This window comes from Tachysurus vachellii, chromosome 6 (genome assembly GCF_030014155.1).
Source record: "Tachysurus vachellii isolate PV-2020 chromosome 6, HZAU_Pvac_v1, whole genome shotgun sequence".
NCBI lineage: Eukaryota > Metazoa > Chordata > Actinopteri > Siluriformes > Bagridae > Tachysurus > Tachysurus vachellii.
Genome location: NC_083465.1, coordinates 16,440,539 through 16,454,677, shown reverse-complemented (window position 1 = coordinate 16,454,677; position 14,139 = coordinate 16,440,539). Strand labels below are relative to the sequence as shown.

The 14,139-nt window shown below is 35.3% G+C and overlaps 1 protein-coding gene across 4 annotated transcripts; it reads right to left on the bottom strand.

Moving 5' to 3' along the window:
* Positions 1-103: 103 nt before the first annotated feature.
* On the bottom strand, positions 104-13,159 carry nt5c2a (5'-nucleotidase, cytosolic IIa). 4 transcript variants are annotated; one of them, XM_060872573.1, is made up of 19 exons: positions 13,120-13,159; positions 11,563-11,680; positions 8,757-8,830; positions 7,612-7,729; positions 7,267-7,359; positions 6,672-6,763; positions 6,483-6,540; positions 6,154-6,247; positions 5,997-6,050; positions 5,807-5,890; positions 5,531-5,572; positions 5,098-5,205; positions 4,891-4,957; positions 4,626-4,796; positions 4,327-4,378; positions 4,029-4,089; positions 3,760-3,936; positions 2,798-3,057; positions 104-2,603 (listed from the first exon to the last, which is right to left on the bottom strand). In XM_060872573.1, the coding sequence occupies exons 2-18, from the start codon at positions 11,658-11,660 to the stop codon at positions 2,827-2,829; spliced, it is 1,674 nt and encodes a 557-aa protein (XP_060728556.1). In that variant the 5' UTR covers positions 11,661-11,680; positions 13,120-13,159; the 3' UTR covers positions 104-2,603; positions 2,798-2,826. The 4 variants fall into 4 exon arrangements, with proteins under 4 accessions (XP_060728556.1, XP_060728557.1, XP_060728554.1 ...); XM_060872574.1 differs by adding an exon at positions 9,961-9,999 and having other exon boundaries at positions 104-3,057; positions 13,120-13,155; XM_060872571.1 differs by having other exon boundaries at positions 104-3,057.
* Between the last annotated feature and the right edge of the window lie 980 nt (positions 13,160-14,139).

Below are 14,139 nucleotides of genomic sequence, written 5' to 3'. Positions count from 1 at the left end.
CAAAGAAACACTGAAGTTAACCCCACTACTAACCCTGATGCTATCTTTGTTACAATTAAAACTGGCTAGCCTGAATAATCAGAAATGTGCAAGTGATCAAAACTGGGGAAAAAAATTGACTTTTATTCAATGTAAATTCATTCAAGCATATTCTACTGAGAAGAATTCAGATTTTAGTAATACATTTTACATCAGAACGTTGTAATTGAGGGTTTAATTTGCTATGCAATTCTGTCAGGAATCAAAAGAGCACTGAAAAATTCTTAACAGCTTTGGAAATAACCTCATTGTATCTGTGCTATAAAAGTACATATTTTATCAATTACTTTATTATTGCCAGGTTATCATTCAGCTAACATTATTCTAGCTTGAATTAGCCAAATTGTTTTGTTTGTTTGTTTCTGAATGATTCCGGGTTTCCAGTGTGTGACCGATTGCAACAGGTTTGATCGCAAAACACTTTATTTAAAGAGTAAAATTACAGACTTGTTGCATTCTGCAAGGCAAAAACATAACACAACTTCAATGTTTGAAACAGAAAATAGGTGAACAACAACAAAAAACAGTTTCTGTCCAAGGCATGATTTCAGGTAACGTGACCGTTGTTTTATCTCTGTGCTGCTTTTTAAACACCACCACTTTGTTAATGCTTTTAATTTACCAAAATAGTAGAACTGTTATTTACATACACCTGGAGCTGCACTCCAGTAACCATCTTTCCATCCCCAGTTTGTGGTAAGTAGTTTAGTACAAAACCATTGAGAAATCCAAGCAACTAGAAAAGTCGAGCTACTATTTATGCAAGCTGGTTGTGATTGCATCTGGATAAGGCCCAGAGTCACTGAGGACGTGGCTGCATGCAGCATGGACTTCACAATTCTTTACATGTGCGTCACTCATTACATGCCGTTAAACATGCTGTCACAAACTCCATAATATAAAGCAGTTTCCGTGACATTGTCGAGGTGGTACTGCTGTCTGGAAAAAGAGGCTAATGTGCACGTTAAAATGAGCGCATGCTCCAGTGGTTACATGTTTAGGAACACCAATGAAGGCAGTTTTAATGTTTGCACAGTAAACAGTTCAAAACGCTCCTGACTGTAAAAGTGCTGTGAAATAACTAACATGCTAATTAAGCAATGCCCTCTATTAAAAACATGATTAAACTACATGCCAGATTTTAAAAAACTGCCTGAAAGGCAACTGGGATATAACCAACACAAGTCAAAAAAGGTTAACCAAAAATCATTTTATAAGCTGGGAGTCCTGAACACAGCTATTTAAGAAAGCAGGCCATAGTTACAGTTTACTGTTACACTCTTAACTTCTAATGCAAACCATCTTAATCATGATCAACTATGTTTCATATTTTATAAATTCTGAAACTTTTGATCTTATCCAAAAGCACTCAAAGAGCATGCATTGAATTTCAGGGACATGTACAGTACATTGTTGCAGCATGTTAAAACTAACCGTTTAATAGCAAGGTAATAACGTTTTAAAAATAAACAAATCTGAAGAAAACTAGACTATTTTAGACTCTAGACTAGATTATTTGACATATTGATATGGTATAAATGAGCATATTTTAGTACAGGGTTAAATTAATGTCTACATGTATCCAAAAGGCAGCTCAGGTCAAAGCAGGACATGGGCCAAGAAACCATGTCTATGAATTAATCAAAAACAAATATGCTTCCCTGAAGCATGCTTATTAGTCAAATTCTATCTGACCCATTTGTCCATCATTAGCAAGCAAATAATTATAGCTAATTAAAAAAAAAAATCCTTACTTTTACTTACTACTACAGTTGGCATCAATTTTTGCAAAAAAATAATTTCTAAATCTGTAATAAAAATAGCTGATTCAGGTCTACATACCGGGTCAAGTCATTTTAGTACTGTGTATAGCTGGACCACAATACACGTGAAGGAAGGAGAAGAGAGAGGAGAAAAGAGAAGAAAAAAAAAAATCACAGTGGCCCAAATTCTTATTCCCTCACTAGTTTACATACTACATTACAGCAGCTGAAGCGTTAAAGCTCTCACAGATATCCTCACTTATGGTGGCCCTCCTTGTGCACTCGTCGATTAATTCAAACCCTTTGGCTGCATTCAAGACAAAACAGGTGCATAGTATGAGAGTCTTCGTGCTCTCAATCCGAAGATATAATTATACTTCAGTAGTTTAACACAATTTTAAAAGTGATCCAAACGCTAGGTTTTAACAGCTCACCTATTCAATGTATTGTTTTAACACTCTGTGAGCACACAGTTTCTGGGGAAAGCATTATGCGTGTTGTCTCTGCTAAACATCTGTAAGCTTTGGTTGTCTATGTGAGATGAGTACAGATCCCACCACACAGTGTGGGTTAATTTTGAATGGAACCTGCCACATAATACGTAATGCTTAAAATGAAAATCCTGTAATGCAAATACTGCAATAGTTCCCTTAATATCATGCAAAGTCAGTCATTGTATGAGATTACAAAAAAACTGAATGTTTCCACTGATTTAAGAAAGAAGGCTGATGCTGCCTTCTCTGCCTTGAGAGAGGAAGCCGGTCTCTGATGGTCACACTGTGGGTCACTCATCAAGATTGCCTGAACAACAAAAGGCACCCTTAAAGCTTTTAGCTTTTATACACAACATAAATTTTATCTTAAAAATATATATGATTTAGGACGCACAACTGGAAAAAACAACAAACATATCCAAGTATAAAGATCTTCTATGAACTACAAATTCATAATCATCATCTGATTTCTTGGTAATGTGTAGGTCCCAAAAGACTCACTTCTTGTTACATTTATAACTGGAACAATATTACTCTTCTTCCTCTTCCTCATCGTCGTCTTCATCGTGGCAGTGTGTGATCTCTTGTGGTGTCTGTGGGAACAAGTGAGGAGGCTGAATCTCGCTGATGGAGCGGGTCAGCTGGTGCTTCTTACACTCGTGGTCTCTGTAGTCCACAGAGTGGCGGTTGCGTGTTGCCATGGGAGATTCAGTGTCATTGGTATCCACGTGAGTGTGTTCTACAGTGGACTCATGTGGCATCTGAACAAAAAAAAATAAATAATAATTTATGAGCAGTCTACTCATTGGCCCAACTTGGCAAATTTTAGACTTTACAGTGATGGACATAATTGAGCTTGATTGTATTTAACATTTAACATTCCATCGACCATGAAGACCATAACAGCAGACAACTTAAATGCAACAAAAAAAACCTACGCATTTCTGCAATTTTAAAGGCTTTAAGCATGGTAAGTTCCATCAAACTAACTGCCTCAAAAAAGCCTTAAACTCAATGAAAAGCCTTAAACTCAGATAAAAGATCTAAGTGTTCATCACAATGCATGGTTTCTAATGGTGCGCCAGTCTGCTGTACTGAGCTATAATTTATTTGCATTCATTTTCTGATACAGCTTAGTATAGAATTTGTTATTATAGTTATTATATAGCCACAGAAAGACTGTTCCTGTTTCTCAGCTTTAAAGGCATTCAAAATAACCTTTTTGCCACATAATTGACTGCAGCATGTAGCTCCTGAACAACCAATCTGAGTGCTTCAATATTTAAATTAGGTTTGCTAAATTTACACTATGACTGGGACAAGGACGTCTTAATATTACTCTAATTGACCCTGATGTTGATAGAACGTTATAATCTTTAATTTTATTTTTTTGCAGCTGCAATTTTTCTTGCAGACAGCAGAGGGCTCTACAAATGAGTTTTCAAACACAAATCCACACTCACCAGCACATGTGCAGCTCGGAACAGGTAGCTGAAGGGGTAGTAGAGTAGGTTAATGAAGGAGGCAGCATACAGATCAGCATATCGCATCACCTGAGAAGCAAACAGGGTCTGCCGAGAGCCACTACGAAATAGACTTCCCATCATCCCGTAGCACATATCCATATCATGGGTTACTTTCTGTGAAAATCAGAAGTTAAATAAGTAAATATAAATCTGCTGGAACTGAAATAACCAACTTTCAAATAATAAAAATAACTACAGCTCATCACCTTAATCCGCCTCTGAAGTGAACTAATGTCGGGTCTCTCGTTACTGCTGCTGTCCAAATGCCTGGAAGCAGAAAATGTTGGGGGTCACAAGTGGTGATAGGAAAGAAGTAGGAGCAAACACACATGCAGATGAAGAACATGTGAGAGAGGCTGAAAGCAGTTGCAAATAAAATAGAAAGTCCATTTCTTTCTATGTGCCAGTGACTACAGATTTACGGAACAGTGTGTGTACTTGTCTTACTTTAATAAAATAAAAAATAAAAATAAAAAACATACCATCACATTCAAAGACACCTACTTGTAAAGTTCTGCCAGGAAAATATCCAGACTCTGCAGTTCCTCAAAAAGTGCTGTTAAGAGAGAGCAGAACAAAACTGTAATTCTTCGCAAAAGAACAGGTCCCGTTTACTTTTTTCTATGGTTTCCAAAGGATTTCCAGTCCTCTGACATCATTCCTTACAGTATAGTGCTTTTTCAAACACAATGAAAAACAACACAACTTGTTTAAAATACAAGATTCAACATATAATAAGATCATTCAGTTTAAGACTAGATTAACATTAATTCTAAAAGATACAGAAGTGAAGTTAGACATACGACTCTTGTCAGTCCAGACATGTAGCTCTTGAGCCAACTCAGGAATCACAAGGAACGTTCTCCAACCCTGACGCTTCTTAGACTTGAGAATGTCACCAAAAATGTGGTCACCGATGTACAGGATGTCTTTTCCTTTAGCCCCCAATAGATCACACACAATGTCTGAGGATCCTGCAGAAAATGGAACATAAATAGGATCCTGCATTTTATAGCATTAAATAAATCTAATAGTTTGAATATTAGGCCTAGACATAGTGTCACTTACCACCAGAGTACACAATGCCATGCTGCAGTGGTCCTGTGTAAGTCCCAATCTTAAGTCTCCCAGTGGTCTTTAAGAAACAACAAAAGAGTGAATATATGATCAAAAACATCTTATGTATCAACATGATATTAAAGCTATTAATACAAAGCATTGAGTAAGGCATGTTTGAAAGCTGTGTATCACTGGGGAAGCACTGTGCCATCTTACTGTATCTACTTGTCTCAGGACTGTTCCCTCTCCAAAAAACATAGGCTTCCTGGCATCAACCAGAATGAGGTCAAAGTAGGATTGCCAAGGCCGATGAAGTGTGCCAACCTGCAAAAAAAACACATGCAATAAGTCAGATCTAAGATATTTTGTTTGCCTACTATATATACATTAAGGATTATCAGGTAAGGGAAAAGGCCTGGACGGTTTAGACATATCTAAACAGGAGCACAAGAACAAAATGTGGTTTTGCAGACATGAAAAGACCAGTAACCTTCATGTTTATATGGCTATACAGCTAAACAGACCTGACATTTTATTCCTAAATATATATTTTTAAAAATTATGTTCATTTATTAAGCGACAAGTATACTACTCTACTATACTAGTGTATCTATAGCACCGTTATAGGGTGATAATTAATTCAACTTACTTTTGGACCATGAGGGAAGTCAAACAGGTATGTCATAATTTTCTGAAAATTTACAAATGGGGTTTAGAGAGAGATTTTTAAAAAGTCAGCTTTAAGTTTTTTAAATTTTAGGACACAACACACACACAACACACAACACACAACACACAACACACACACACACACACACACACACACACACACACACACACACACACACACACACACACACACACACACACACAAGAATATAGAATACGATATATGATATATAAACAAACATGTTGAACCACTCACATCAGTATATTTGTAGTCACTGTTAGTGGCCAGGAAGACTTTGGAAACTTCCTTCATGCGACTAAGAAGCAAGGGTAACTTGGCCTTGAGGGGAACAAGAAGCATAAATGTGCAGAACAAAATAAAAAGATGAACCAATGTACTGGCTGACATAATGAATTTCCGCAAAATGCAATTTGTATTTACTCACATCTTTCACCACATATTTCTCTAAGTTTTCAACAGTCTTCTCTTTCAGGGAACCCTATGAAAGTAGCCAAATGCAACACACTTGTCAGCTTTTTTTAGTAGGTATACAGTATGTGGAATGATGAAAATGGCTCTGTTGGAGATTCAAAGATATTTGCCTTGAAATGGACCCAGTCAACTGCATCTCGCACATCTTGGAACATACTCTTGAAGGACATGAAGAGATCGCCATCCTTAAAACCAGTCTCACAGCTTTGAGGAACAGGAAAAAGAGATTTTCATTAGCACAAACAGATCAAATATGGCAGCCTGTAAATAGATAATTATCCCAACAGTGTTTCTACTGAATACCTATAGAATTTAGCTCCAACCCTAATTCATACCTACAGACACCCCGTCTTCAGAGAAAGGTTATGCTACATAGAAGCAGGAATTTAATTCTGCAGAAAGCTAGATAAGACAAAACTGTTCACTGATACAAACAAACCTAGTATATCTGGGGCAGCTGGTGAAGAAATCAACCAAGCAGGCAAAAAGGTAGGTCTCTGGATTAAATAAAAACACAAAACAGACCGAGTGAACAACAAAGGCTGTCAGCATTGGTGTAAAAGAATCAAATTATAATAACAACCTATGATATTTCTACTAGTGCTAAGAGCTAGTAGGAATGCCTTACCAGGGAGGTTAAACAGCGTATTTAGGATGTAGAATCGCTCTGTATCACCACGCTGGATGAACTTATTTGGATATAATTCCCTAATCTCTGGCCTATGTGAGACAAAAACAGCATTATTAGGCATGCATCAAATGCCCAACATCCATATATTCAGAGAAAAATAACCAAAATTAACACACAAACATTCACAAGCCAATATAAGCCAGAAAAACGGTGAGAACAACATTCCAATCAACAGGCCATTCAAAGTAGAACAAAACAGCATGATGCACATCCACATTCAGCACAGTAGATTCTGTTTCTGTGTAAAATTCAATCAGTATTTTCCACTAACTTCTGTTTTCTGTTGTACACAACTGAAGAATGATGTTGCCATTGGGGCAATGGTTACTTAAGTGCAGAAATATATTCAAAATGGAACTCTTCTTCATAATAGCTTACTAACAATATCAGAAAAAACTATTTCAGAAAATTTGCCAAAATCATTTATGCAATTTGTCACAACAAAGGTAATTGCTTTCAGTATAGCTCAGTGCTCCCAGAACATATCAGCAAATAGAGGCATGCAAGGCTTCTTTATTTCATGGTTACTCACCGCATGAAGTTAAACCCATGGGCACATACCAAAATGTTGCCATAGGCATCTACTTTTAACAGATTACCATATAATGTATCAAATACCAGGCCTCTGTAAAAAAAATTAAATATAGATTAGATAGATATTTGCAGCAACAACATTTCCAAAGACATACATATATACATATACACATACACATATATATATATATACATACATAACAGTAGCACAATACTCTTTTAGAATACACATATACACACACTTTATATATATTTTATTTATTTATTTATTTTTAAACAGACATGCTACAAACATTAATTATACCAACAGGTTTGTTGGTAATTAATTAGGTTTGTAGTTTACCTGGTTGGGAAGGTCGGGTCATAGACAAAATTGAGAAGTTCTTGTGGATAACCAATGGAAACCAACCTCTCCACTGTCAGGTCAAATCCAAGGGATTCATACTCTGGAGACTTATACACTGTGAATATAGTGTAAAGAATATGTTTAGAAATATACAGTAAAAGCTAGCTTTTGTAACAAGTAAGTGAACAGTCATGGTGTGGAGAATAAAAAAAAAATTTCAGAAGAGACCAGGAGTTGAGTTTATTAGCACAGATGGACTGTGGTATTTGCGCTGCTGTTCATATTTTAGTGCTATGACATAGCAGTGAAAACATTTCCAATAAGCCCCAAAACAAGAAAGATTGTGACAGGACTGATATCAATGTCTGTTCCTGTACCCTTATGTGTAATGCATCCATGTACATTTCAGAGACTATCAGTTTCCATTTCACAGCAGGCTGCTTTTAACAACTTGCTCTTCACTTTGGAATGTGTCTGCATCTTTGCAAAACAAGTTGTTAACTGATACAACACTTGTACACCAAGGCTCTCTGGGCTGAATAAGCAGTTTAAGGGAAATGGGAAAAGTATAATGTTGAATAGATTATAAAAACAGATTATGGCTTGTCAGATATTCTCAAAAAACCCTAAATCATCCAGACATCGATTTTCTGGATCACTTTTCCTTTGCAGGGTCATGAGGAGCCTGGAATCTCTCCTAGTGTACTCTAGACACAAAGTGGAGGACAACCTGGACTGAGTGACAACCCATCACAGGGCACACTCACAGTCACACCCATTCACACACTATGGACAACTGAGAAATGCAGAATCAGCCGTATGTCTGGACTGGAGAACCCAGAGGAAACCTTGTAGCATAGTGAGAACATGAAAACTTTGCACACAGAGATCAGAGGCAGGAACTGAACCCCACAACCGGTGGGCAAAACGTACTCTAAAACATTTACAGTCGTTTTATTACATTGTATTGTACATCGCAGCCATTAGAACCATGGCTTCTACAGTGAACCATGTTAGAAGAGCTAAATAACATATTGCATATATACAGTATTGACTAAAATGCACTGCAAGCGTGAACATGGCAGTCTTATATCAACTAAATGTATGGCTGAAAACACTGCAAAAAAAGGAAGAGTACTTGCCTGCTAGAGTGTAATCCATATCAAAGCCAAAGCATTTAATCTTCTCCATTGCTAAACTTCTGTTGACAAAAACTCTGTAAACGAAAAGAATAATCACAGATTGTTCACATGATGCAAAGCAGGACAGCTACTATTTCGGTAGCCCTGGAGCAAACAGGTTTTACCTTCTTCCCTTTGTGGTGCCTTTAACACACATCAACAAATAATAAATAATATGTAGTATGTCCGAATTTTGGGGTGAAGAAATAACTGTGGAAAGAACATTAGTTATAAAATATGTATAGCTGACATCAAATTTAGGCTCAAACACAAGTACATTAGTCAAGACAGTAAATATTATTTGCATTAGAAGATTTTCAGACATGTATTGTCATTTATCATCAATTGGCCTTCATTGCAGGCTATAAATAACTGTAGTAATATTAAGTTACACAAGAAAAAAAAAAAAAAAACTTGTATGAACTTTAAGAACTCATCTGGTGAATGAAGTGAAATGACATTTTTAAAAATCCAAAATTTAAAGACATTACAGCAAATTCCCTACAACCTTGGGGCTAACCTGACTAATCCATCTCCTTTTCAAGCTATTTCCAGTACACTATATGATGACGGATCAACATTTTAAATATTAGAATCTGACTCACAACAACAGACTTGTTTCTCAGTCATGCTTTATTAAGATTTTTTTTCTTATTCCATTTTGGATCTACGCAAGAACAAAAAAAAAAACAACTAAAAAAAAACTAAAAAAAAAAATACATACTGTTTACAAAAACATACATCATTAAATAATGGTGACCGTATGATGCTTATCCATCCATAATCATGTTTATTAAGAGTAGTTTAAGAGTAACAAGAAAAAAGTATAAGAATAACGAATATAAAAAACAGGACTCAGGTATGTCAATGTCCACTGTGGTGTTAATCAACCTTCTGCAAAGGTGACAGTGAAACGCCAAAGTTCTAACCTTTGGCATGATATATTATATGTGAAAATGAGAAAATGGAGGAAAGGTCTCACACTTATGAATTTCCAATAAGACCAAAAAGTGGTCATCTTAAGGGCACCTAAGGGAGGCCACACCAAAGAACCGGGTAAGTAAAAATGAAGTCTGTTCAGAAAAAGGTGATGATTTTGGTGGATAATTCTTACAAATTGCATACAAAGTCAATACTTCAGGTCAATGACAAAACTTTCGCATACCTCATAGCAGGATGACATTGGGCCAGTTCCCGTGGTAAGCTTTGTAATAAAGGAATAAATGTACTATACATTACTACAGTATGTACATCGGCTAATTACCACTGCATAGTAATAACAGTGTTGATCACTGAACACAAACTGAAACAGTGCCCTCATTTACCTGCCATTTGATTCTGCACTTTATCCTTGAATAATAAGAGGGTACTGTAAATGTTTTTCCATCGGACAGAACCATGTCATATTGTATACCGACAGTAAATGGTTTCTATTATATTCTGCTAAAAATCTGAGAAAAGTGCCAAGACACTGCAAATCCATTACAGTGAAGCAATAATTTATCAGTAATTCACTTGTCAACGTGATGTCAATTAAAAAAAAAAAAACAACAACAAAAACAGATGACACAATACAAACAACAAAAGGCCATGCTTATTTCTTTCATACATTCAGGCAAATCAAGCAATCTGCATATTTTCATTGAGACCGCAAATGTTTATTAAAAAATGTGATGTATAAGGAACAAATCTCATGGCAACCTCTTGTCATTATGAGTATTGTCACAAGCTTGTATCATTTTTCATTATACTACAGCAAGGCTACATTTTTGAATATTTGTAAGCACAAGCAAGTTTCCCATTACAGAAAAGTACTTTCCATTTTCTTTGTAAAGTGTCAAGCTTTGTGCAATTCTTATTATCTCAAAGACAAAAGGAGAAGAAGAAATAGGCTGGTGAGGGAACAACTCAAACTTGTACAGCTTGTTGTGAGTGACAACAGGACCTAATTTGTTTTGAAAGTTCCAGAGCAGTAGATGTTTTTATATATATATATATATATATATATACATATACATATACATATATATATATATATATATATATATATATATATATATATATATATATATATATATATATATATGTATATGTATATATATATATATATATATAATTAATTAGTCTTGAATGTTAATAAATTAATGACTGTAATAGATGATAAATTTCTGTAGTATAAGAGAAATAACATACATCAGACTTTGTTATTACAGAAAAGTAATCCACTTTAACATAGCTAGTATTGATTATTTCCTATAACAGCATCATTCTTGCATCTTACTTTGTTCTGAATAAATTAAGTTACGGTACATTTAAGAAAATTATAATTGTGGAATGAAATGCATACAGAAAACCCCAATAGTCAGTTGAAACAACAAACTACAGCTAATGACAAAGACATACAGTCAAGAACAGGGTTTAAAGATGAATATTAATGATCCGATTAGGCAGTACAGAATGTGGATTGCTGTAAAACAGTCCCATGTTTCCCACTAAAGTCTGGCTGTGATTAAAAAAAATGCAGCCACCTTTCTGTCTGTACAAACCGATTATGGCAGAGCTACATTTACAACAATCATTTTTAGTTAATTTCATTTAGATGAGTGTGTACTGCACACTATACCAGAAATTATAATCTGGCATTAAAAGTAACGAAACTCCTGTATCGCATCTGAAATACTAAACTACTGGCTCAACTACTAAAGATGATGTGCATATAAAACCAGTAATTTAAGTTATTCACAGCTGTCAATAAACTATGATTTACCTGTGATAAGCCTCTCGCCTGTACTTCTTCATAGACATGCCGTCCATGTTGGCAGGAAGTTCTGAGTAGTTCTGAAGGCGATCACTCCAAGAAGTCATCTTTAACCGCTTTTTGTGACCTGAAGAAAAAAATAATAAAGTTAATAAAGACAGACTTCTTAATAAATATTATCGGAAGAAAACCGTTATGTTAACTGAAATGCAGGCAGACTGAAAAGCCTAGGATATCCAACTGTGTTCTTACATTTCAGTCAATTGCTGTTTTGCACAATACTTTACAATATCTCATGTAACTGCTGCTATAATACTGTGTTCATTCCAGTATTTCTGCACACGTAATACTGATTAAACATACAGTATTTACACTGGTCAGTGCTGGTTTTGTGTATTGTCTTTTGTTTAAGGTCTTTTGTGTAATGTCTTGTATTTTTTGTTTGCACTGTCTTTTGTCCTGCACTGTCTTGTTTGTCTTGTCCTGCACGGTCTTTTGTCCTGCACTGTTTACACCAGGTTGCACAGATGCACTTTATATATCTAGGACTAACTTACTAAGTCCTTATAGCTCTGTCGATGTTCTATGTAGCACCATGATCCTGGAGAAACGTTGTCTCATTTCACTGTGTACTGCAACAGCTATTTATGGTTGAAATGACAATAAAAGCTTCTTGACTTGACTTGATCAGTCACTTCTAATCTTATCGACTGTTGTGTTAACACATTTTAAACTATCATTGCTTTATCATCTATTTTTATAAACTCCTTTAGGAGAAAACGACATGTAATATATATAATTACAAACTAAATAAATAAATAATAAAATAAATAAATAAAATTAAAAATGTTATAAATAAAAATAAAATAAATAAAAAATAAAATAAATCATCAGAAACCTATGTGCAATTTGGTCAACGTAAATGTATTTTTTTCAGAAATCTTTCTGGTTTCTGCTGATGATTAAACAGACTAAACCATTTTAAGCTTCTAGTCAGCACTAATTAACTAATTTTCAGCTTAACATCGCTGAAAATCTTTTAATCAAAATAAAAAAAAAAATCTAATTACTTCTAAAGAGTTCTTAGTGATGCTAATGGCTAAGTGTTTACAGAGAAGTGTGTGAACTGGTTAACAAGCTGTAGATAGTTAGATGGTTAGCATTAATGTTACTTAACGTTACTTCTTCCGGTCTTAATGGTGAGAGATATAGCCAACCAGCTAACACCTTCTAAACCAGCTAAACCAGCTAACACCTTCTAAACCAGCTAAACCAGCTAACACCTTCTAAACCAGCTAAACCAGCTAACACCTTCTAAACCAGCTAAACCAGCTAACACCTTCTAAACCAGCTAACACCTTCTAAACCAGCTAAACCAGCTAACACCTTCTAAACCAGCTAACACCTTCTAAACCAGCTAAACCAGCTAACACCTTCTAAATCAGCCAAATTTCTAATGAACATTTTACTTACCGTTAACCAAACATGATTTAACCCTTTAACACTCTTTAGAAAGTCTGTGTTGAACGTCGGAGTTTATTTACATTTGTTCCCCACAACACTCACCTCACTGTTCCTGTGTTTGCTAAGCTGCAAAAATCTGCATAGTGCGCATGCGCAGAGGAAACTCACGCCTCCGCAGTAGTATTTGTCGCATCTGCACACGCAGCCCACGGCCTTTATAACGTATCTGACTGTGAGCGCTATTTCTGCACACAGCCTGCAGGCACGCATTCAACACGCATTCAATTGCCAGTAACACAAATGTATGTATTCTCATTGGGAGAGTCTGTTCAAAATGCATCTTATTGTCATTTGTCAGGTTTAAAAAGTTAAAAAGGGTAAAAGATGTGTGCGTCATTTCGTACAGAAAACCAACCAGAGGCGAGACAAATGAACACGGACAGGTTTTACTATACGACTCGATGAAATTAAAAATTTAATATATAAATATTTTTTAATTTCATTCTATCGTTTTATTTATAAATTAATTAAATAATTGATTAATCAATTAAGTAATTATTATTATTTTTTTTTTATTCGATCGTTTGATAGTTCATTTGTTCATCATCGTTCGACCTGATGAACTGAAACAATATATATATTTTTTATTTTATTGTATCCTTTTATTTATTTATTTGTTTGTTTGTTTATTTATTTATTTATTTATTTATGGCTGCAATTTTTTTTCTTAATCTGCCCTGTTTTTATGTTTCTGTGCCCAGTGTAGTCTCCTGTACTTGGTTGTCAGGAGTGGAATCCTATGTCGTCCTCTTCTCTGGAGCCCCATACACCTAAATTTGATGTTTTGTGTATTCTGAGATCCTTTATTTGCTTCCAAGATTTTTACATTTACATTTATGGCATTTGGCAGATGCTCTTATCCATAAGGATGCCGGAGTATCCTTATCCGGCAGATACTCTTATCGTATCCTAAGCCTAAGCTCTTATTAGACTTAGGATACGATTCCATCAGCCTAAAACGCTGGTGGGAGGAATTATAGTACTTTTTTAATACATAAAACAAGCAAGGAAAAAATAAGGGCTAGTTTAAGGCTGGTTGAAGATGTAGGTCATAGCCAGTGA